The following is a 24,243-nucleotide window of genomic DNA, read 5'->3' as shown; positions in this document are numbered from 1 at the left end:
GACTGTAGGGAGAGCAGGTGTGCAACAGCCGTGGGCCTTGTTAGAGAGCACAAAATGGGCCAACAGGAACCGTTTCCCAGTGTTTGCCCCGTAGGCTAGGGTGCACACTGGACAAAGGCTTGGGTGGCTTTTCCATGGTCGTTTAAGAAGATGTGGGCCTCTCTTTCCATGCGCCCAAGTTGCTGGTGGGTGCTTCAAGACCGCAGATCCATCGGATGTGCGGCGTCTGACCGTGTCCTCACACGCTCTCTCTTTCTCCTTCCACTCTGCCATCAAGAGGCCAACAAAGAGGAGATTCTCACTCTCACAGAGTGTGTGGGGGCATTGAGGTGGACAGCGTGGTGTGAGTTCACTCCCACCTGAGCTTCACTCCCACGCACGGCTCTCCCTTGCTCACCTTCCCCCACACACACACACTCCTCCCTAGTTCATAACTTCTCGCTGCGTCTTATGTAAGCTGCCTCACCAGTCAGAGGGGCAAACTGCAAATAAGGTAGCAGTAATTAGTTAGTCTTCTAGACTAATGTATTGAAACTCTAAAGCATGTTCCTGTCTCTCAGGTTGCTAAGGGGCGTTGCTAACTACCGCTTAATCCACGCAGGCCCGGCAACCGTCTGCCCGCTCAGCTTCCTAGGTACACAGGGCCATTTCTTCCATCATCTTGGGACCTTGTGGCTCCTTTGTTTTGGTTTTGCTTTGTTTCTCTTGTGGTTCTGGGTGAGGGGGTGGGAGGAGAGAGTGAAGCAAGCCCAGGTCCTCGCCCTAGGCGAGCGCTCTAGCCCTGAGCCACATCTCCAGCCCCTGCATAGCTCTTGGAAACTCTGTACTAGCTACAAGGGTTTTCACCCATTTGTGTTTCCCTTCTTCCCTGTTTACCACACTACCCAGCAAATCTGCACCCGCGTGGCAAGCTACCAGTGGGTGTGCAAAAACATTTGAACTGTGTTGCTGTCGGCTCAAATAAAACACCGGTAGGACTCTGCCCTACTTGGGCACAGTCCACGTGTGTGCTGACCCCAGATTGTGCAAAGTCACCTAAAATATAAACAAAGTCATCTTTGTGTCGGCTTATCTAATGGCAACTAGCACCAGGTCTGTGCAGGGCACAGCTTGCACTGTGCTTCCAAGTCAAAGGGAAATAATTTGAAGGTTGTTTTTGTGCTGCATTCCTCCAAGCTTGCCTCTTTCAGAGACCAGCTGGAGACACACGCACACAAGCGAAGACAGGGAACACTTCTGGGGCTCTGTGGCCATCCCGGCAGCTAATTGACGCTGAGATAAGTAGTGGGGAGACCTGAGGGCCAGACATTCATCTCTGTTTGCTCCCAAATAACTATGCTGACTTGCACAGAGCAAGGGTTGCAGTTGTGCCCTAGACTTGCTGGCGGCAGGGAGAGGAAAAAGAACCCCCTTTGTCCATGAGAGACCCATCACAGAGCTCCACCTAATACCCACAGAGCGAGAAGAGCAACCCGTGAGTCCATACCCCGGGACCTTTCTACCAAAGCTATCCTTTCCTTCTGTAAAGGCTTTTTCCTGGCCAAGGGCACTAGCCATGAAATGCAAATTGTTCACCGGACCAATGCTGCAATAAAAGTTGCTCTGCACCAAGCATTGGGCGTTTGAAGCTGAATGCGCCCTGTGGGTCCTAAGGGCCCAATTCAGCAGGTTCACCCTGGACCCCATCTGTCCCTGCCCTCCACAGGCTGCTGCTGTGCTTTATGTGCTGCACCACCATGCTGTCCATGTGGCTCTCCAACACCTCCACCACCGCCATGGTGATGCCCATCGTGGAGGCCGTGCTCCAGGAGCTGATCAATGCTGAGGAGGAGCAGCTGGGGCCAGGCAACTCCAGCACTGAGGAGGCTGAGCTCATGGGTACAGTTCCCCGGAGCTCATCTCCCCCCTTTGCTCCTCCCCACTCCCCCTGGATTCCCTGCCTGTCTCCACTGGGACACTGCCCAACCTGGTGCCCATCCCCTCATCTTCATCCCCCTCCTTTTACCCATGCCAGCTGTCATAACCCAAGTACCCTTTACCCATGCACACTCTTCCTTCCGACTTTGCTTACAGGTCCCCCACACATACTTCTCTTTGTCCCAGGTGCTCAATCATTATTGCAAAACTCCAGGGTCTGTCTGTATCTACAGCCCCACTGTACCGTCAGACCAGAGAGAAGGGGAGGAGGTCATCTCCCACACCTCTGCCCCTGCTCTGAACCCCTGGACTTCCACATACAGGGTCCACCCCAGCCTCAGTTTTCACTTCCTGTGTTTCTTTACCACTACAGGTCTTGACGTAAACAACAGACAAACTTCTGTGGAACTCATCTTCGTCAATGAAGAGTGAGTATGAGTGCCCTCTCCCCAGACAGAGCCTCGTGGGCCCCTTGAAGAGGCCAGGAAAGACAGGACCAAACGCATCTCCTTTAGCTGTGGTGTACCAAGCTCACCAGCTTGTCTTCATCCATAGGATCTACTTCTCGAGATCTTGAGGGGGGTCTCCCTTAATTCCAGAACACTTGGGGGTGAGGAAGAATAGAAAGACCAATGTTAAACCTGAGCAAATGTGGGGGCTGCCCTATGGCTGCCAAGGTCAATTTCATCTGCACTGATGTACTTAGCACACCAGGGGAGGGTTGGCAGGAGGCTGTATGACGCTCTGGAAAGGCAAAGCCAGGAAAGGAGAAACATGTTCTTGAGCATTCCTATGTTGTGGAGCCTATCAACAGCTGACTTCCTTCCAGAGTCTATACACAAATGTGGTCTTTTAAGGGTATTCCACCATGAACACTGCACATTTAACAGTTGTATTTTGCAATGGGTCTTTGTAATTTGCCCTTTTAAATTAGAAAAAAAAAAAAAAAAAGAGGCCGGGCGGTGGTGGCGCACGCCTTTAATCCCAGCCCTCGAGAGGCAGAGGCAGGTGGATCTCTGTGAATTCGAGACCAGCCTGGTCTACAGAGTGAGTTCCAGGACATCCAGGACTACACACTGAGAAATTCTGCCTCAAAAAAAAAAAAAAATGCAGAGCTGACACTGAGTGAAGTCAACCTACATAGCTGGACAGACACAGAGGGGACCTGGCAGAAACATCATCTTCGTCTTGCCCCATCTTCCATCGTGACCTTGCTGCCCTCCACTTTGTTGGTATCTCAGGCACATGTCACAGCATTTCTGGTCCTTTCACAGAGGCAACATGATCTCATCTTCAGATCCTCAGCAGTCAAAACTCTGATCTGTTTCCAAAGCTTCTCTCCTCTCCTTGAGCCCACATCTGTTTCCTCTGGGCCTAAGCCTGCAGAAGAAAGAGAGGAAAGAAACTGACCTTCCACTGTCCCCTTCCTACTGTCCCCTCACTCTGCTACTTCTGCAGTCTCCAGAAGTGGGGCAAACTTAGCATACCGAAAAGATCAAAGGGCAAAAACACTCCAGGCTAGAGTCCTGTCTGAGACCCGGTCCCCAGCTCTGTCACTTGTGGGTACCCAGCTTCAGGGTCCACAGGTCACCCCCTTGAGGTGACCTCTTCACCCCCCAGGCCTGATGGCTCTTGACTCCTGGATGGCCACACATCTCCCTCCTTGTCAGCTCTGATGGTTCAGCCCTCTTTGCTCCCTGTGGCCTCTGTTTTCCAGGCAATGCCAGTCCTGCTTCTTCCCGTGTGTCCCCTCCCTGAGAAGATGGGCATCACGCCCGTAGAGCGCAGGAAGTACAGGGTGCTCCTATGGCCACAGTCACTCTCCTCTCGGGCCTTTCCGACTACACTGTATCAGGACCAAAAGTCTGAAACAAAAGCTCAAGTGTCTCTAGACCTCCAGAATCCTCTGTGCTGGTGGAAGGACGGGATTTGGGGGCTCTTCTGTGTGACCAGTGACTCCCCTGCCTTCTGAAGCAATCCTAGCTTCCCTCTTCAGCCCGCCTAGGAAAGAAGCGAAACATGACAGCACATTCTCCAAAGAACCCTTTACTGTAACCCTGTTTCAGCTCCTGCTAATGCAGCTTTGACATCCTGATGGTTGCAGGACTCCGTGTCCTGTGTGTCATAGGAGGTGAGCTGGTAGGTAGGGCCACAGTCCACACAACTGAGATAGACCATGAACAGCTACTGAGAACTCAGTGTGTCAGGATTTCTGATTGTTCCCGTCTTCCTCTGTCTTCAAGGGAAAGACTGGGGAGGCCATAGATGTGGGAGGGACTCAGCATGGACAGTTAACTGTCCCCTTGCTGAGGTGCAGCTACTGACCCAAAATTCTTCCCCATCTTGTTTTCTCCCTTGCCCGTCCTTCCTGCTGCTGTCGCCTCAGATAAGCATGCCACCCATGTTTCTAGATCGTGGCTTTCTGGAGTCAGCTAATAAGGATACCCACCAGGGCACAGGTTCTCCAAGGAGACAGTGAGATACCCATGTGCACCCAGGTCTGACATCCTAGTCCTAAGTGGAGATGTGAACAGATGCTGGTGGCCTGGATCTGCTATGAGGGTTGACGGTGTCATGAAGAATGAAGCCCAAACTTAAGTGCCTGCACCCAACCAGAACTCTATATCGGCTGTTATTAGGAATATTGGTATCACGTCAAAGGAAGTGGCTGCCCCGTCCTTGGGAGGAAGCAAGCCCCTGGACTCTTAGAGCATCTCAGGAGTCAGGGAGGACCAGGGAAAGATGGGTTCTCTTTGTAGGCTAGAAAACTTGAGTCTAATGCTCAGACCCTCATACCAAACACTCAACACGAAGAAGAGCATCCTTCTCACCAGACCCTGATTCTTTTGCTTCTTTTCAGCACAACCACTGCAGACTTCACTTCTCTGATGCAGAACAAGGTAGGACCTTGGTTCCCCACTCTGGGCTTTGAGATCACCCAGAATTCCCTCAAGATAACTCAGGCACCGAGATGCCTGGTAGTTTTTTCTATACTCCGGCAGCCTCGGTGGATTAAGGCTAAAGAGGTGCTCACCCAGGCTAGATACAAGAAGGGCCAGTGGGGCTTCTGACAAGGGTGTGGGTAGTTCTGAACCCCAGCTCTGAGTCCTGGGTAGCTAAACAAGACAATACAAGTTTAATAAGTAACATACAAGTTAGCCTTTTTACGGAAACCAAAATCCAGACATTGTGATTTCAAGAGCTCAGGATTTTATTCCTCTCACTGGGGTTTCCATTTGTAATATCTTAATACTAAAGAGAGCAGGGTTTACCTGTATTCTGTTGCTCAGACTCACCCTCTCTCCCTAAGGGTTTTACACCTCTTCACAAGAAGGATAACTGGCCAATTAAACTGTGCAATATTTTAAAGATTTTATTTAAAAGAGAGAGAGTGTGTGTGTGTGTGTGTGTGTGTGTGTGTGTGTGTGTGTGTGTGTGTGTGTGTAAGTACAGAGGCCTACAAAGTCCAGAAGAAAGTTTCGGATCCCCCAAGAGCTGAAATCACAGGTGGTTGTGAGCCACCTGACATGGGGGCTGGGAACTGAACGCAAGTCCTCTGCAAGAGCAGTACATACTCTTTAACTGCTGAGCCGTCTCTCCCAACCCCAACACTGTGGATTTCATTGTGGTAGATTATTTCTAATGTTTTGTGTTTTTAAAAAGTAATAGAGTTCTTCACCTGCTAATGAACTCCCAGAAAGCTAGTCTTGCCTATAAGGACAAAGTGATGATCCCCAGGTTTCAAAGCATGGCTGGAGGCTGTGAAGATGGCTCCTGACCCTGTGGATGGGGTGCCTTTAGGAATGCCCTCCCAGGCTTCTGGTCTCTGAGTCCCATAGTGGCAAGCCCTAGGGTAGCCCTGGGACAATCAAGTAGTACCTCTCCAGGCACTTGGACCATATCCTCTTCCTAACTGTGATGGCTTTTGTCCCAGCAGAACCTGAATGGTGTGCCCATGGTCACCAAACCTGTCAAAACAACAAACCAACAGCAACAGAAGAGACAACAATCATCCCAGGTAACTGAGCCCTGTGTAAAATACCTTATGCCTCCTGAATGACCCTGATGCTCTCATTAGCGTGCATGTCTGACGTGTGCGCCTGGGCTCACTGGACGTCACCAAGAGCCAAGATGTGCCACTTCCTGAGTCACAGGTTGTTCAACTGTCAATGCTTAAGGTTGACAGATGTAGGGTTCAAATGATTCCTCAAAGGCATTTCAAGGGCACTATAAATAAAAAGTTCAGTATCAATTCCATTAGAAGAAAAGATCATGGGAAATCCTTGAGTCAGAGAATCTGGGCGGTCTTTTCCAGCTCAGGCCAGCTGTGAATCTTTTAGTGGTTGGAAGTGTCCCAGCCTTACTTTGGCCTTCAGAATAAGATGGACAATAGTTAAGTGTAGTTGTTATTTTTTTTTAACTCTTTAGTCTTTGGGAGGCATGCCACCCAGCTCCCAAATAATCACACAGAGACTTATTCTTTCTTATTAATGCCCAGCCTTATCTTGGCTTGTTTCTAAACCAGCTTTTCTTAACTTTTAACCTTTTGTCTCTGGGATTTTATCTTTCTCTATTCTATATACTTTTCTTTATTTCTTATTCTGTGGCTTGCTGTGTATCTGGGTGACTGGCCCCTGATGTCCTCCAATCCTTTTCCTTTTCTCGATCCTCAATCTTCTCTTCCCAGATTTCTCCTCCTATTTATTCCCTCTGCCAGCCAGCCCCACCTATTCTTTCTCCTGCCTGGCTATTGGCCATTCAGCTCTTTATTAGACCAGTCAGGTGTTTTAGACAGGCACAGTAACACAGCTTCACAGAGTTAAACAAATGCAACATAAAAGAATGCAACACATCTTTGCATCATTGAACACATATTCCATAGCATAAAAGAATATAACACAACTTAAATTAATATTCCACAACAGTGAAGAGCCATGAGAAGCACAGCAAGATAGCCACTTCTTTTTTTTTTTTTTAATTTAATGCCGAATGCTGTTTATTGAAGGAGGGAGGAGGTCTTAAATACAGGCTTACAGCACAACAGGAGAACCCCGGAGGGCAGAAGTTCGCTAGCGATGTTTTACAGTCTTGAAGATGGCCACCTCTAAAGAGCAGTTTTCCTGTGACTTGACCTGCTGACGTTTGCACCAGGCCTTCCTGAGTCTCAGCAGATAGGCATGGCAGTGCCTCCCTGTAGTCCCAGCACTTGGGAAGTGGAGACAACAAGATCAGGAATTTAAGACCAAGTTTAACTACACGGTGATTTTGAGGTCACATTGGACTAATTGAGACCATGGGTCAAAAAACACTCTAAAAATGAAAAGAATTCGTGAGAGTGTGAGGGGAGCCAGCCTGGAAGGGATGGGGCAGGGCACCTGCTTCTTTAGTCCATACTTGAGGCCATGAACGGGACCAAGCGAGACTGAGAAGACCATGCCAAGGCCAAGGCTTACGTGGAAAGAGGGAGAGGAAAAGCCAACGTGCAAGAGAGAAAAAAGTGAGGCAGGGAGGGGGGAGGTTATGTGTATCATCTTCTCAGGAAAGCTAGGTTCTTCTATAATTGAAGGGTCCTTTGACTTCGTTGTGCAGAAGTAGGTAGCAAACCCAAGGCCTTGCACATACTATGCAAGTGTTTTGCCACTGAGCTTCATCCCCATCCCAAGCTTAATTCTAACACTTCTCCCCACCAGGACTGTCATTCCACCCCCATGCAAAAATAACCATCTTGAGGTTGGAGAGGTGTCCTAGCAATGAAGAACACTTGCTGCACTTGCAGAGGGCCTGGCTTTATCTCACAACAACCACATGTTGGCTCACACCCACCTATAGCAACTCCAGGGGAATCTGACACCCTCTTCTGGCCTCCCTGGGTACTGCATGCACATGGTGCATATACATAATTCAAACATTAAATAAATATACATTTTTAATCACAATAATAACTGTCTTCTGTAGACTTAAATGCAAAGTGGAGTTTTATCAGAGTTCAAGTGAAAAGCAAACAATGCTATCCTTATTAATAGCATTAGTAACACCAAAAATCCTAATAAGCCAAGAGTGGCAGCACATACCTATAATCTTAGCACTTGGGAAGTGGAGGAAGGAGGATGAGATGTCCAAGGTCATCCTCAGCTATGTAGTAACTTTGAAGCCAATAGGGGTTCCTTCAGACCCTGTCTCCAAAAAAGAAAAAATCATAATAGCTGATCATTTTTAAAAGATTTATTTTTATGTGTGTGTCTGAGTGTCTACATGTTTGTATGTGGACCATAAGCATGTTTGTTGCCCACAGGGGCCAGAAGAGGGCATCAGATCTCCTGAATCCAGAGTTACTGGAGGTTGTGAGCCACCTGATATATGTGTTGGAAACTGAACCCAGGTCCTTCGGAAAAGCAGCAAGTGCTCTTAACCCCAATAACACACCATTCCTTAATGAAGGCCAGGAAGAAATCCCAGTGTCTTGTGTAAATTACTTCCTTGACCCTTCACAACCATGTGGCAGAGGATATATGATTTTGCAGAAGAAACTAAAGCTCAGAAGCTGGCTAGTTAGCATAGGGGAAACTGGGGTTTATCCATCTCATGCTAAAACCTGACACCTGTCCACTGAACCATTGTGCCTCCTGCCTCTCTGGCTCCGTGTGCTGGACAGCCCAGGCTGACTATGGAGATTCACTGATTTTCTTTTGGTAGGAAAAGCCAGGAGTCCTGACCCCCAGCTCCAAGAACCCAGAGACGAACAGGAAGAAGTACAGATCCCACCATGACCAAATGATCTGCAAGTGTCTCTCTCTGAGCATCTCCTATGCCGCTACCATCGGTGGCCTGACCACCATTATTGGCACCTCCACCAGTCTCATTTTCCTAGAGCATTTCAACAAGTAAGTCATTCACTCGGTCAGCAAGTACTAAGTCAGCACCTTCTACAGGTGGCTGGGCCAGAACGGGACGAGGTGCCAGGGGCATAGCAGGAGTCAGAGCAGAGCAACTGCTCTGCCAGTTGAGCAGGGTAAGACAAGTCCAAGATGCTGCTCAGGGAGCCAATCCCTCTGCAGAGAGGATGACGGTGACGGGGCCACCTGGATGAGGAGGCAGGAGAAGCTAGATGGAAGCCTTCCAATGAACTTAACGGTAGTGTGGGGGCTCTGAGGCAGGAGAGTGGAGCACTTAAAAGAAACAACAGGGCAAAGGGGGACAGGGAGGAGAGTGACAGATGACAAAGGGCTGGTAAGACTCACAGAGAGCCTGGCTGGTACCGAGAAGGCCATGAGAAGCCTTCAAGGAATTTGAAGTAAGGATGAGGAGGTCAGAGTCAATGTTTTGAGAACTTACTCTAGATGGAGACCGGAGAGCAATGTGGAATAGGGGATTGAGGGAGAGAGCTCCTTGTGGTCTCGGGAGGGAGTGCCAGTGAGGAGGAAGAGCAGAGTTGAGCCTGCACAGTTCTAGACAATGTCTGGTCAAACACTGCTGTAGTTTCCTCTGCCCTTGGCCCTGCCTTGTGTCTTCTGAAGGAGCTCTTGGCTATCACTCCCAAATACCATGTGGAAATAGCATCCGTTCCTTACCCCTGCCCTGGTCTTTACCCTCCAGCCAGTATCCGGCGGCAGAGGTGGTGAACTTCGGAACCTGGTTCCTCTTCAGCTTCCCCATCTCTCTCATCATGCTGGTGGTCAGCTGGTTCTGGATGCACTGGCTCTTCCTGGGCTGCAAGTGAGTGCCAGGGCCCTGCTGGCAAAACACCAAGGTTCTCCCAAAGGCTCGGGTCCGAGTGGGTAAGCCCAGATCCAACAGCTTGTGCTCTGGGGATGCAGGGGACAAGACCAAGAGCTGAACATTGTCTCTTCTGGAGATTTCATGAACTCTGCACTTCTCTCACAGTGCACAATGAGATGTTCTTAATGCCAACCACCTGGCTTGCAGGCCTGTCTGATTTATAGAAAGCCTGGAGAGTGTCTGATGCAGTTTCGTTGCCCTCAAATCATACAGAGTAACCTCAACTGCTCTTAGAAACATGGTTCTAAGTAAAGCTGCCCTGGGTTTAATTCTATAGACAGGGGTGATTTCTGTTTAGAAGTCTGTATAGAATGTGCTCATGTCTCTCAAAATGGCAAGTTGGTTATGACTCCTGTGATTTGATTTCTAATATTAAACTGCTTAGTAAGCCTTTTCTTAATAACCATCGGTCTACTCTCAATTTGATCAACCTCAAATGCAAGAGGGGAAAACACATATGATGTTTCGTTAGCAACTCGCCCATGGAACCCATCACTCTGTTGGCTAAGGAATGTCTTCTTTTTACTCAATTTATTGTCAAACCAATGATGGCTGTACACAACAGGCCAATATTGTAGTATAAAGCTAGCACCTATGTTTACTCCAGATAAACCTTGTCTCTAGACAAATAGGTGTCTGTGCACACACACACACACACACACACACACACACACACACACCCTCAACACTCTGACTCTACGAGACAGTTGTGTGGAAGTAACTAGACATTAATACCCAGCTACACATCTATAAGGCATAATGCCACACTGATACACCCAAACCATGTCCAGAGAGACAGAACTGAAGGCCAGGGGAAGGTCTAGGAGAGGCTGGGTCACTAGGCAGACAGAAGCTGTGCAAACAGCAGGGCGGGACAGTGTGTGTGTGTGAAGAGGACAAGGAGATCACAGCAGGGGAGGAGCGGTACATCTGCCCTCAGAAGCATATTTGACTTTCGTGCTTATTTCCTTTCTTAGCTTTAAAGAGACCTGTTCTCTGAGCAAGAAGAAGAAGACCAAAAGGGAAGAGCTGTCAGAGAAGAGGATCCGGGAGGAATACGAGAAGCTGGGAGACATTAGGTAAGAGCTCTATTCCCCTTCCCCCATCCCAGTGTAACAGTGAAGGGAACCAGCAGCCTGGGGCCTGACAGTCCCCCACATTGGTGGGATTTTCCAGAACTCCAAATTGAAGCATTCAGATGGTACTATTTAATGTCAGAGCCATGCTGGCCCAGTTTTCAGTGGCCACGCTCTTCTATCCTCAGAGTCCAAGGTATGGTGTGGAGTATCTAGTGGGACAATTGAAGAAAAACCAACAGAAAGAAAGCACAGCCACTCATGGAACATGCTAGACTCCTTGAAAAGCCAGGGATCTTTACATTTCTCAAATGGGCCACAATAGTGATCCCGTTGTCACCCCCAGGGAGCTGGGGGCTATATTTAGAGCATAAGATAGCATCAAATACAGATTTGAAGACATCACTACCAGCTTCCCTAACATCACAAACACTTCTGTCAATATTCCCACAGAGCCCCAGTACAGCCTTCTGGCTAATGCTATATCTCCGCTCTCAGAGTGCTCCCTATGCAGAACTTTGAGTAAAAAATTTAGATAGAGATTATATTCTTTAAAGCTTTAATTTATAAAAGGAATAAATGTTCATGGTGTGCCATTTATAAATAGGAAAGCATAAGAAAAAGTAAAATGGACTTGTATACTAGTGTTAATTGTTAGCACAATTGTTAGCACAATATATTCCTTTCCTGTGTATGTGTGTGTGTGTGTGTCTGTATGTGTGTGTGTGTGTGTATGTATGTGTATGTGTGTGTATGTGTGTGTGTATGTATGTGTATGTGTGTGTATGTGTGTGTGTGTGTATGTATGTGTATGTGTGTGTATGTGTGTGTGTGTGTATGTATGTGTATGTGTGTGTATGTGCGTAAACTACGTGATTAAGATGGGCTTATAATCCCAATTAATTCCAAAGGCTGAGGCAGGAAGGTAGGTTCAAGACCAGATTGGACAACTTAGACTACTTCAAATTTAAGTCAAAGGGAGCTGGGAAGGTTAACTCAATGGTAGAGCACTTGCTGAGCATGCACAAAGCCCTGGGTTCAAGCCTCAGTACTACAGGATATGCATATTATAAATACATATATTTTTATAACGTTCATACTGGACTAGTTATATATGCTATCTATTTTTACTTAACCTTCTGCTCTGATTATGTCCCCACGTCATTCATTCTGCCTGGGCAACATGACTATTACTGGTTGGATTTCATTTTAATGGTAATACCAAAATGTATTTATTGTCACGGAATGTCATTGGATAATTTCCCTTTTCAATAGGTAATAATTCACTGTGCATTGCCAGTTATTGTCTCAGGTGAAAGGCATAACCAAAACTAAAGCTCCTAAGGTGTATGGTAAATTGCCCTAAAACACTGGTTGGTAACAGTTCGTGCTCCCACTGGCAGAATCTGAAGGTGCTCGCTGTACGGCGCTCTCCTGAGAGGCGAGGACTAAGCTGTGCTTTGGCCCTCCCACCTCCATTTCTCCAGGAAACTTGGCTTCTGTCGTCTCTAGCATCCCTGTCAGTTCGTTTCCTGATTCACTGCCAGCCATTCTAGTGTTTAAGTAGCGACTGTGTTTTGTGTCGTCAGTGTTGGCGGTCTGAAGCCATGTGAAAAAGCTGTAAGTTCCCAGTTCCTGAAGCGGGTCTTCCTGCTTTCCTTGACAGCTACCCTGAAATGGTGACTGCATTTTTCTTCATCCTGATGACGGTGCTGTGGTTTACTCGGGAACCTGGCTTTGTCCCTGGCTGGGATTCTTTCTTTGAAAAGTAGGTGCTACCGTTTCCTCCTGAACCCAGTCCTCACTCACCCTCAGGCTGTAACCACAAGTTACACAAACCCAGGAAGCATTTGGCCCCTTGAGAAATCCATTCTCTTAAGGAAGTGGCGGTATGGAGCCAGGAAGAAAGCACGGTGTTGGGAGCCCCTGTCTAGGGTTGGAACCAGGGGCTGCTATTTACCGGTGTGTGGCCTTAGTCATCTTACAGAAGTGCTTGGGGCCTCACCTACCTCCTAGGATGCTAAGCGTGTTCAAGGGGGAACATCTGCAAAGTACTAGCTTAATGAGACTGTGGCCTCAGAGTCCTGTGGAGGAAGAAGCCACCAGGCGAGGTACACGTAGGTTCCCAGGCCATCACTGTGGATTTATAAGCTCTCCCAGCACCAGCGTTGAGGTGTGGTCCTCACAGGAGAGAGGCCCGTGCTTTTCTATTATGTAAACAACTCTGATCACTCCACAACTCAAGGACTACCCAGCTGTCGCTCCACACTAAGACACCTCCCTTCGGGAGGCTGTCTCTAGACATTAACCCTGGCTGTGAAGCCCCCATAGCACACACAGCCCGACAACTGGCAAAAGTCAGGTTGCTGTCGCTGCTGGATTATGTCCTGTGAAGAGGTGCTGTGTTCCCACAACCTGTCCTGAGACTTGGGTTGCTCCCGAGGATGCCTGACCCGCCTCCTCCTGCCGCGTGTGTCTCTTTGTTAGGAAAGGCTACCGTACTGACGCCACCGTCTCTGTATTCCTCGGCTTCCTGCTCTTCCTCATTCCAGCGAAGAAGCCATGCTTTGGGAGGAAGAGTGACGGTGAGACAAGGCCAAGGGACAGAGTGGGGGCGGGTGGCTCTACCAGAGAATACTAAGTCAGAATTTTCAAGAGACTTTCCAAGGCCCTTCACACTCCAATCCAGCTAGCTAGCTCCCAACCCCTGCAATTCACACGTCAGCTAGGCTCTTCTTCACAAATCCTACCTCCAGGGTCTTACCTGCCTCTACTTCTTCCCATCTGTGATCCAGGGACAAGCCAGGAGCCCAGCCAGGGGATAGAGCCCATCATCACATGGAAGGACTTCCAGAAAACTATGCCCTGGGAGATTGTCATCCTGGTGGGAGGAGGCTATGCTCTGGCTTCGGGCAGCAAGGTAACAAATCGGTTCTCTTCTTGGTCAAATATTCGTTCAGAAGCTTTCTAAGGAGTTCATTACAACCCCGAAGGAGAGATTAGAAGTCACCAAGGGAGAGCACAGTGGTCACCAAGTCACTAGGAAGGACGGCAACCCAGCAGGACAGACGCTGTGTTTCCTCCCTGGCCATTTTAGTCGGTGCCACAAGTCACAGCACACAAACATTGGTACCTCCTTTGCAGGCCCCACACCGTCACAAGCAAAAGGAATTTGGGTTTTGTTGGGGTCTCATAGCACTGACAGGAGGTAGGTTGCAAAGGCTCATAGAGACCCCAAATGACAACTCAGTAGGTTGTCCTTCTGTCCATCTGCGTGCCTAGACTGAGCCTCTCAGAGAATCTTAGCTGAAGCTGCTATAAAGGCACTTCCCGGTTGGGAATGTTCAGCATGGGATCTCTTTAGAGACGCCAGTGGGAAATAATTGAAGCTTTGTCCTCTATGAAGAAAAGAATCCTGGGAACGAATCCCATTGAGATTCAGACCACTTCCCCCTCCACCTTGTCCACAGGCACTAACCTGCCCCAAATTTGGTATATTTCCAATCTTAAAATTTATTTTATGTGTAGGAGTGTTTTGCCTGCATGTATATATGTGCACTGTGTGTGTGCCTGGTGCCTACAGAGTTCAGAAGACAGTGGATCCGCAGGAACTGGAGTTAGGGCTGGTTGTGAGCCACCATATGGGTGATGGGAGCTGAAACCCGGTCCCCTGCAAGAACAGGTGTTCTTCACTGCCGAGCCTTCTCTCCAGCCCCAACCTGGTACACTTTGGGGCCTCAATACTATCTCACTGTCGGCAGCCAGACAGACTCCTATAGGGGAAGGAACCTCAGGAGACACTGAGGCCAACTTCCTACCCACTGAGTGTTCCCTCCAGGACACCCATCCTTGCACACCTCCACTGATGGAGTGCTCCCTATACAAAGAACAGTTACTCATTTCCAGCCAAGTTCTTCTTTATGCTTCATGTGGCATCACTCTTGGTCCTGGCTGCTTTCTGGAATTCCAGATAATAGTTATTAATCTAATAAATAGGTTCTATTTTTTTTTTCAGCTAAAACTCCCTAACTCCTTTAACTATTCTCAAAGGTTACACTTCTGATCTCACTCAGGACTCACTAAAGTTTTTTTTTCCTCAGCCATATTTAAATATGGTCCCGGGGTGGTCAGTCCATCGGTTAATTATATTCACCAACCCTCCTCTTTCCCTGCAGCTGCATAGGAGCTTTTATGAGGCTTCCTGGGCATGTGTGTCAACATCCACATTGAAACTGCAATCACTTGCAACTCTAATTCTTTGCATTAGGGGCAACTATCAAACCTCAGTCCTTTCAGTCACCCCATTTCTACGATGTCAACATTTCTAACTCTGTGTTCAGAATTTTATATTGATTTTTTTTTTTTCCGAGACAGGGTTTCTCTTTGTAGCTTTGTGCCTTTCCTGGCACTCACTCGGTAGCCCAGGCTGGCCTCGAACTCACAGAGATCCACCTGCCTCTGCCTCCTGAGTGCTGGGATTAAAGGTGTGCGCCACCACCGCCCGGCTTATATTGATTTTTATTGTATCTCAGTTATTAGTTTGGCCTGGGCCTACCCTGACAAGACCTATTCTTTTTCTATCAAAACTCTGTATAAATTATATACCCCACAGTCTGTCTCTGTAAAACGTTTTGACTCGGCTAGCTTTAATACTAAAGCAATTCAGGTAAAATCTGTGTCATTCCTACTGAGTCTGAAACTATTTCAGAGTTTTGACACAAGTAAGGAAAACCCAGTGTCTTTTAAAAAAGTAAGACTTCTTTTGTTATGCTTCTTCTAACTTGGCACCATAATTTATCAATTTATTTCAAACTTTTGTATAAAAAACTTCTGTTGGGAAAGTAATTATCATTAAATTATAAGTACTATTTGGATAACATCATAAATAAAACTCAATTGTTTCCTAAAACGCAGTTTGTAACTCATCAGATGGCTCTTCTTGCTTCGGGGCCACTCCCTTGGTGTAATAATGTGTTATAAGAAGGAGCAGTGGCAGCTGCTGGAGGCTCCGAGGAGCTGTATGAATTATTAACCAACACCAGGCACTGTGTGTGCAGCTCTCAAAGTCCTCCACACGCCTCAGCTACAGCAGAGAGAATTCTGAAGGCCTCCGGTCGTCACTTGTCTGTGAGCTTGCCAAGATGTGAAGAGAGTTCCCTGGAGATCCACAAGCTCTCAGTGACTTTAGCAAAGAGGAGCAGAGGGAGCTTGCCTCCCAACCATGTGGTGAAGTGGTCTTTAAGCTTGATGGATTGTAAAATATCCCCTCTTTGCTTCCTGCCCACTCTCCACTTCTTTATCGCCTTTGCAGTCTCTGGGATACTCTAAGAGGAGTCTGAGCATGTCAGCTGTAGCTAGAGTTTTCCTGCCTGGCCCACAGTCAGGACAAATCTCTCTCACCTGCCAGTCCCACAGCCGCTCAGACCCAAACAAGTAAACACAGAGACTTATATTGGTTACAAACTGTATGGCCGTAGCAGGCTTCTTGCTAACTGTTCTTACAGCTTAAATTAATCTATTTCTATAAATCTATACCTTGCCACGTGGCTCGTGGCTTACCGGCATCTTCACATGCTGTTTCTCATCGTGGCGGCTGGCAGTGTCTCTCTGGCTCAGCCTTCCACTTCCCAGCTTTATTCTCCTCCTTGTCCTGCCTATACTTCCTGCCTGGCCACTGGCCAATCAGTGATTTATTTATTGACCAATCAGCAACACACTTGACATACAGACCATCCCACAGCAGTCAGCCACAGAAGAGAAAGAAGAAAGATACACATGGCGACCTGGGATGTTTTAGTACAGAAACTCAATAATGCTGTTGGCCATTTTTTATGAGAGGAGGGATCACCCTCACCATTGTGAGGGGGACCGCACAGAGTGAGGTTGTCAGAGGTTGGGAAAAGGATGAGAGTAACCTTGAAGTACAAAGCTGGGGGTAAAGACCTCCGATTCTGCCTAGGGAGGATCGTGTGGCCAAGGTGGGTGGTTCTAATGCCCCATGACCAGGACACCCAAAGATAGAATGTTGTACAGCCTTGAGACATTCTGGGCTATAAAATTAATCTAAAGTCAGTGTGGGCTCCGGTGAGGCCAGATAGATCAGATGAGGCCTGGTAGCCCTCCCAGGCAGCATTCCCAACCCCTCAGCCCAGAAGCTCCCTCTGGAACATGGTTTTACTGCTTCCCCTCCTCCCACAGAGCTCTGGCCTCTCCACGTGGATTGGGCACCAGATGCTGTCCCTGAGCAGCCTCCCGCCATGGGCGATCACTCTGCTGGCATGTGTCCTGGTGTCCATTGTCACGGAGTTTGTCAGCAACCCAGCCACCATCACCATCTTCCTGCCCATCCTGTGTACTCTGGTGAGTAGATGAGACTCCTAGATGGCCAGGCATGTGCCGCAGGGTCTCAGTGCCAAGCCTGGCCTGGGGAACAGTTTCTGTAGCTGTTCCTCCCTGACTACTCAGCACTTTCAGTGGTTGGTGTCCAATCCATAGTTTAAGCGGTGAATTTTTCCAAATGGCAATTAGTAAAATAAAATTAAAATATATCAAGAGTTTAGAAACACATTTCCAAAAAAAGTAGAATTAATTTATTTGAGGGTGGCATGGGCTGCATAATGAAGTCATCTCAGGAAAACAAATACACAAGACCACAGCTTCAATAGGCACCACCTCCAACATCAGGCTGACTCCATGGCCTCAGACCAGTTTGTAATGAGTAGAGCAAGTGCTGAGGTCCCCAAACTTATACACTTGATCGAATGCTGCTCCTGGAAACGTAGGGCATGAAGACCTCTACCAATATCCTACAAAACAATCCTTCCTGCTCCGTGGAATGCCAGCTCTCATGGCTACTGTCTGCTGAGATGTCTCCATCTGCCTCTGCCTTCCAGCACTGGGCAGAGTACTGGAATTAAATCCATGTGCCATGATGCCCTTCAAGACCATTTTCTTAAAACACGGCAATATTGAAAGCAAGGCCAGAGGTTCAAATCCCAAAGAGAGCAACTGAACCATCTTCCAGGGTGGGAGAGTCCCTCAGATCTATACCCCAAGGGTGAGGGATTTTTGCTTCAATTAAAGCCACTGATTCATAAGATTTTCTTAAAGAAGGAATTTCTTGGCTAAAGAAGGAACTTCAAGAACCACTTCATTAAGATGCCCCCCCCCCCAAAGCTCAAACATCCACCCTTGGAATTGCCTCAGCGTTTCAGCCCTAGTGGGCAAAAGCACTGTGTGCCCCAGAGGGCAGGGAACTACCTAGCCCAGAATATGGTGTCCAACACCAAGCCATCATTAGAGCACATTCCATGCCAACCTGTTCTCAAAGTTAACATCACTGTGACTTCTCTCTTCTAGTCTGAAACATTGCACATCAATCCACTATACACCCTGGTCCCGGTCACCATGTCTATCTCCTTTGCTGTGATGTTGCCTGTGGGCAACCCCCCCAATGCCATCGTCTTCAGCTACGGGCACTGCCAGATCAAAGACATGGTGAGCTGTGGGTGCCCTCTGCCAGGCCCCGTCCCCTGAGGGTAGGGACGGTTCTCTGTGTGGGCTTCTCCTGGAGTCTCCTATTTCATAGCAGGCTCCCAGCACTCTCTCTGGTGTGTGGAAAAAATGACTCCTGTCAAAAGGTTCTTGGTTGGCCTGTAAGCTCCAGGAATAGCAATGGGCTTTCCCTAACTCTCATCTGGAAAAAAGCAGGCCCAGGGATAGCGACAGCTACCAGGGCACAGGCTGTGGCCTCATTCCAGAAGGCATGAGCTTGCACAAACCTTCCCTGGACAAGTGCTGATTTATTCGTAGACAATGGAGTATGAGAAACTGTACGAACCCAAGGTGAAAGGTATCTTGTGAGAACAGGATCCTTCTGTTCAGTTCTCACCCAAGCAAGGAAGCCCTGAAGCAGCGATATAAACTAAAACATCTCCTCTCCGGGCTCTGGCTTCTAGCTGGCTCACAAGAGACGGCTCTGCAGAGACATTCTGTGGCTGCTGTTAGCGTTGAGCATACCCACATTCCAGCCTATAATTATGGCTGATCTTAATCCTCAAAGCTGACCACAGGCCGAGGAGATATTAAACACACTAACACAAACCACTGAGGCCCAACGGTCTGAAGCAGGGTCCGAGCACCCTTGCTGAGGTGAAACTATTTTCCTCAGCGGCCACACAAAACAGCAGATGAAGCCAAGGAAGGAAGTTTTGGGAGACCCTTCTCCACCATTAAAACTGCTCTTCATCGGGATGACTTTGGAGCAGGAGGTCATGGACACATCCTCCCCCTCTCCTCTTACTCTATGACCCTTAGACTGTTCATGCTGAGCTTTGCCTCAACTCTCTTGCCTCCACTTCCCCTGTGTGGCTGACCCCTCACCCCCCTAGCCTTTATATTAATTATTAGAGACAGTAATTAACAAAGGAACTAGGAGACGAGTGAACCTGTGTCAGGTTCCATTCCTAGCATGATGCTAACTTTAAATCCCCAGTCTCTTCATCTGTTCAACAAGATGCTTCCAACTAGGTACTTCCTTAATTTAATAAGTTAGAACCCATCCACCATCTGCTGAAAAGCATGGTCTACTCCTCACACAACAGGGGCCCAGGATGATGGAGAAGTTCAGGTCCTAAAGAGAAGGCTAGCCATGGGTTTTGAACAATTTTCCAGCATCCATTTCTCCCTTATAATATCCTCCAGCTTCCTACTAGCTAGAGGACCTGCTTGAGCTACAAGCTATGTGCTTGGTTACTCAATGGAAGGATGCTAGCTGCCCTGACCCTGGGTCCCCGTTCAGCCAGTCCACCATCCTTCACATCATTGACCTAGGAGTGTCGATGCCCAGGGAGAAATGAAATGGGTCCTGTCAGAGGTACACTTTCCTCTTCAGGAAGAAGCAAAGGCCCTCTGGGGCAGCTACTCCCCTAAGTAACCCTAGGTACTCTACATCCCTCAGCTGTTCCTTGGGGGCTGGGGATGGAGAGATGGTAACAGTGGTAAACACAGCCTCTCCTACATTCTTAATGTACTGAGCACTTAGGAGGCTCTGCCTTCCTGCTCAGGAGATCTCTTACGTAGAATATATTTCCCCCGTCATTTTGTTGCACAAACAATAACATTCCTCACATCTGGTTTTCCAGCTAGCTCACAGACCTCCTAGGCTTCTTCTTAATGATGGGTGTGCTATAAGCAGGAAGCGAAGGCGATTCTTATCACTCTCTCCCATCCTCCCCTACCTCTCAGCCTTTCCAGTCCTTCCACAGATGGGTACACCTTGGTAAGGTAGAACTGGAGCAGGCCAGGCAGCTACTGAGAGAAGTCAGAACAGCACGGGGGCAGGGCTAAGTCGAGGCCTAGGAAGGGCTCACTGTGGGGCAGTCTGGCTGCTGTTGACTCAGAATGACCAGGGTTTTTTTTTTTCTGGCTTGTGTCCTGCAGGTGAAAGCTGGCCTAGGAGTCAATGTCATTGGCCTGGTGATAGTGATGGTGGCCATCAATACTTGGGGAGTTAGCCTCTTCCACTTGGACACTTTCCCAGCCTGGGCTAAGGTCAGCAACATCACCGATCAGACCTAACACAAGTGGACAGTTAATTTGCACAGCCAGAGCTGAGCCACCGGCAAAGAAGACCACTGGGAGCACACCGCCCAGACCCATACAGAGGACATCCATCACCAGATTCCTCTACCTGCCACCAGACGCGTTGGGTGTGTCTCCCTCCCAACCTGCCTGCTCCCCTTAGCACCGACTCTCAAGAAAGTCTACAGCTGCCCTCTCCCTGTGCCCAGCCCTAACTCCTCCTGAAGACCAGAAACGCTGCAAGCCTTAGTTCCCTGAGGGACGCCTCACAAACTGTCTGGCCTCCCTGTCACACCTTCCTAGGAATCGGAAATAGCAGAGCACTCTGCCCGCACAGACCACAAGACATGTGACCTCTCTTTGGGGGAAAGCCTTACTCAGTGTTCTCAAGCATTTCTGTCTGTGTCTAGGAAAAGGTAACCCTTGGGAAGTCCTCTTTGTGGCAATCTGTACCTTCATCAGTTTTATTTGCCTTTAGTCTCTCTCTCTCTCTCTCTCTCTCTCTCTCTCTCTCTCTCTCTCTCTCTCTCTCTCTCTCTCGTGGTTCCTCTTTACCTTGGCACCAAATTCCTGTAAAGAAATAATGTTCCCCTTTACAAAGAGGCTGGCCTTCTTCCATCAAAAGTGGCGGGATCAGCATCTCTATGCACTGTCATTAACCGGAAATGCTATTGCCTTATGAGTGTGGTGAGGGAGGAAAAAAAGTTCATACTTGTCTTATTATGGAGACCAAAACTCCAGTTAAGACCGCAGTATTGATATTACACCTGCTTCTTCATGTAATGACTAGTTTGTTTCTGAGAACACCAAGTTCTAAGTAGTGCCCAAAGGCCCTGCTGGTCCTTCCTATACATCCCTGAGCCCTCTGAGGGGAAGATGTGTCTTGCGTTCTTTACAATGTATTAAACTCTAACTGCTCAATAAATGTTTCTGATGAAAATAACTCACTGTGAAGCAAGGCCTACTCCTTCCACTGGAGGAGCGTGTCGGTTTTCCCATCAGACGCCCTTGCTGGGTGGCTAGATGGAGATTTCCATCCCTTGTTTGCGGCCATTCTGCGCTTCTGATTTCATTATCAGTTGCTTCTTGAACGTGTCTTAGAAAAGAGGAGCCCCCTGCAGTTACTACACTGTTGTAACCGATTTAAGTTTACCACTGGTGGCATACAGTTTCCTTGTGACAATGTATCCCTTCAATCACACCTTTAGCTTACCACACGTCTGAGTTGTGAAGTTCCTTGTGTGCCAGACAATGCTTCCAGGCTCCACAGAATGTAGCCAACCAGGTTTAACCAGGAAAACGACCTCTTCTACCTTACTAACGAGCACAGCCAGTATTTGGCCAATCACAACAGTGAAGACTTCACAAGGCCACACACAATGCCAACAGTATAGCTGGCCTGAAAGTGGCGGCATCCCACCGGGCGGTGGTGGCGCACACCTTTAATCCCAGCACTCGGGAGGCAGAGGCAGGTGGATCTCTGTGAGTTCAAGGCCAGCCTGGGCTACAGAGTGAGTTCCAGGAAAGGTGCAAAGCTACACAGAGAAACCCTGTCTCAAAAAAACCAAAAAAATGTTTTGAGTCGAGGTGTTTCTCCTGTTGCCAGGATGGCTTCTCACTGTTCTGAACCACTACAGAACTCTAAGACCCTGGGTTGGATAAGAAAAGCATAGGTGACATGATTGAGGGAGTATAGAGGTAAAAAGAGAAAGGGAAGGTAAGAGTTCTTAGAATTACTGGCCACCTTCAGCCATCTGAGTCTTCCTCGGGGAAAGCAATGGCACCCCACAGGAGCTGCTGCCCGGTCTCCATTAGCAGACGCCTTTAACCATCACAGTCTGACGTGGCCGTGCTCAAACGGCACCTTCTTCCCTAACCCGGACTCAGGCCAAACCTGACTGCCTACCTCGATAATGGAGCGGCAGATGTGGGTACCCTCTAATCTTCTAAAAGCACTTCACTTCCAGCCCTCCTCCTGGTACAATTTGATTTTTATTTTCTAGTATCACACAGTGTCTGTGAAAATACAATCATCTTTCACCAGCTCATCTTCCAGATGATGAAACAGAGCTGAGGATATTAAGTATGGCTGCATCTTTTTCTCAAAGCTGCCTATGAAATCCCTTTAAGTCATCCATGTCATAGTTACCTTCGATTATCAACTTGACACATCTGGAAAGAGGCAACCTCAACTGAAGAACTGCCCCCATCAGATTGGCAAGTGGGTATGTCTATAGATTATTTCCTTTTTTCTTTTTTTGTTTTTGTTTTGTTTTCTGAGACAAGATTTCTCTATACAACAGTCCTGGCTGTCCTGGAACTCGTTCTGTAGATCAGGCTGGCCTCAGACTCACAGAGATCCACCTGCCTCTGCCTCCCAAACACTGGGATTAAAGGCGTGCACCACCACCACCCGGCATGGGGTATTTTCTTAATTGCTAATTGATGTAGGAGAGCTTAGCCCTCTACAGGCTGTGCCGTCCCTGGGCAGGTAGACCTGTGCTGTGCAAGGCACCTGAGAGAGCCATGGGAAGCAAGTCAGTAAGCAGCACTCCTCCTTGGCCTCTGCTTCAGTTTCTCCCTCTAGGTTCCTGCCTTGAGCTCCTGGGTCCCCTTGATGATGGACTGCAACCTGTAAGCAAAATAAACTCTTTGCTCCACAAGTTGCTTTGGGTTAGGGCGTTTCCTCACAGCAACAGCAAGCACGGGTATGACCTTCCACATTCAGCATCTACATGTCACGAAGACTCACGTCCATCATCACGGCTTTTAAAAACTGCTACTTCTCCTTCCATGGAGGATATGTGCCAGGTCTATGCAGATGCACACCACTGTACATGAGGGACTTGAGCATCTTGGACCTTGGTATCTACAGGGGTCCTGGAACCAATCCCCTGTGAATACCAAAGACAGCACAGTCAACGTCACATGCAGAGACCCTACTGTTAGTATCTCTAAACGTTAGAATTACTATCAGTACTGCAAGATGCTCGACCCACTGACATAAAGGGGCTGAAACTCTAAGTGAACACGGTATCTTCTTCCACGGCACTTTGTCCTAGCCCTGCGCATCTGCACATGATGACACACCTCACCACACCTTTCCCACCCTCCGGCCACCGTGGCAATGATTCAGGCAATGCTCCACCCTGGGCTCTTTCCATGAAATCCCTCTCCATTCTTTTTTGCTTCCACTGTGCCTCATAAAACTGCCATCCATGACGTCCCTCGTTTGGCTGAGTATGTTGCAACCAGACTCAGGAAAAGCATACACTGAACCCTTGAAATTCTAAGTACCACAAACTCCCCAGAAGGTCTTAAAATATTTTCCCTTCACTGCCCTGTTCCTTTCCATAAGCAAGGCCCTAAGAGCAGGGAAAAAAGAACTCATTGATGGGTGTCAGGAGCAGACCCACGGCTGGGAGCTTAAGAAAGGCTTCATTTGCTACAGTACAGTATAGTGTTCTTTCACAAGGAGGACCTTTAATGTACTATTTTAAATGTAGGAGATCTCACCAGAAAAGCAAACACCAGCACAGTATCCAGGGCGTGAACTGCCTGCCCTGTGGAAATGCAAACATTACATACGTAGTCGTGTACACCATGACTGGTGGGACAGCCGAGGAAAGTCACACCTCTCCCTTTTCTCTGCAGCTGTGAGATAAAAACTGAGTAAGTTAGAGAAAGAGAAATCAGATTTCTCCTTTACACCAGAAGTAGGCATCTCCTTAACTCCATACAACTTCAGCTCAGAAGTCTAAAGATGCCATTGTGATGACTCATAAAATGTCACCCTTTGAAATTAAACGTTTGGTGGCTTTTTTCTCCAGGTTTACGGTTTGAGGATATGTCTTTCAAGTCTAGTGTAGTTATTAAATTTCCAACAATCATG

The 24,243-nt window shown here is 48.1% G+C and overlaps 1 protein-coding gene across 1 annotated transcript in view; it reads left to right on the top strand.

The window, feature by feature from the left end:
* Slc13a4 (solute carrier family 13 member 4) overlaps positions 1 to 20,975 on the top strand; it is a 38,631-nt gene extending 17,656 nt beyond the window's left edge. The window contains exons 4-16 of the mRNA XM_059256552.1: positions 1,706 to 1,878; positions 2,291 to 2,345; positions 4,778 to 4,817; positions 5,855 to 5,935; positions 8,611 to 8,798; positions 9,511 to 9,630; positions 10,671 to 10,772; positions 12,436 to 12,537; positions 13,257 to 13,354; positions 13,565 to 13,689; positions 16,968 to 17,129; positions 18,129 to 18,266; positions 20,211 to 20,975. Coding sequence (XP_059112535.1) covers positions 1,706 to 1,878; positions 2,291 to 2,345; positions 4,778 to 4,817; positions 5,855 to 5,935; positions 8,611 to 8,798; positions 9,511 to 9,630; positions 10,671 to 10,772; positions 12,436 to 12,537; positions 13,257 to 13,354; positions 13,565 to 13,689; positions 16,968 to 17,129; positions 18,129 to 18,266; positions 20,211 to 20,348 — 1,522 coding nt within the window. The 3' untranslated portion in view covers positions 20,349 to 20,975. The remainder of the gene's footprint in view (positions 1 to 1,705; positions 1,879 to 2,290; positions 2,346 to 4,777; positions 4,818 to 5,854; positions 5,936 to 8,610; positions 8,799 to 9,510; positions 9,631 to 10,670; positions 10,773 to 12,435; positions 12,538 to 13,256; positions 13,355 to 13,564; positions 13,690 to 16,967; positions 17,130 to 18,128; positions 18,267 to 20,210) is intronic.
* Positions 20,976 to 24,243: the final 3,268 nt, after the last annotated feature.

Source organism: Peromyscus eremicus, chromosome 3 (genome assembly GCF_949786415.1).
Source record: "Peromyscus eremicus chromosome 3, PerEre_H2_v1, whole genome shotgun sequence".
NCBI classification, from domain to species: Eukaryota; Metazoa; Chordata; class Mammalia; order Rodentia; family Cricetidae; genus Peromyscus; species Peromyscus eremicus.
The sequence above is the reverse complement of the archived record's forward strand: the minus strand, read 5'-3'. Positions and strand labels throughout refer to the sequence as shown.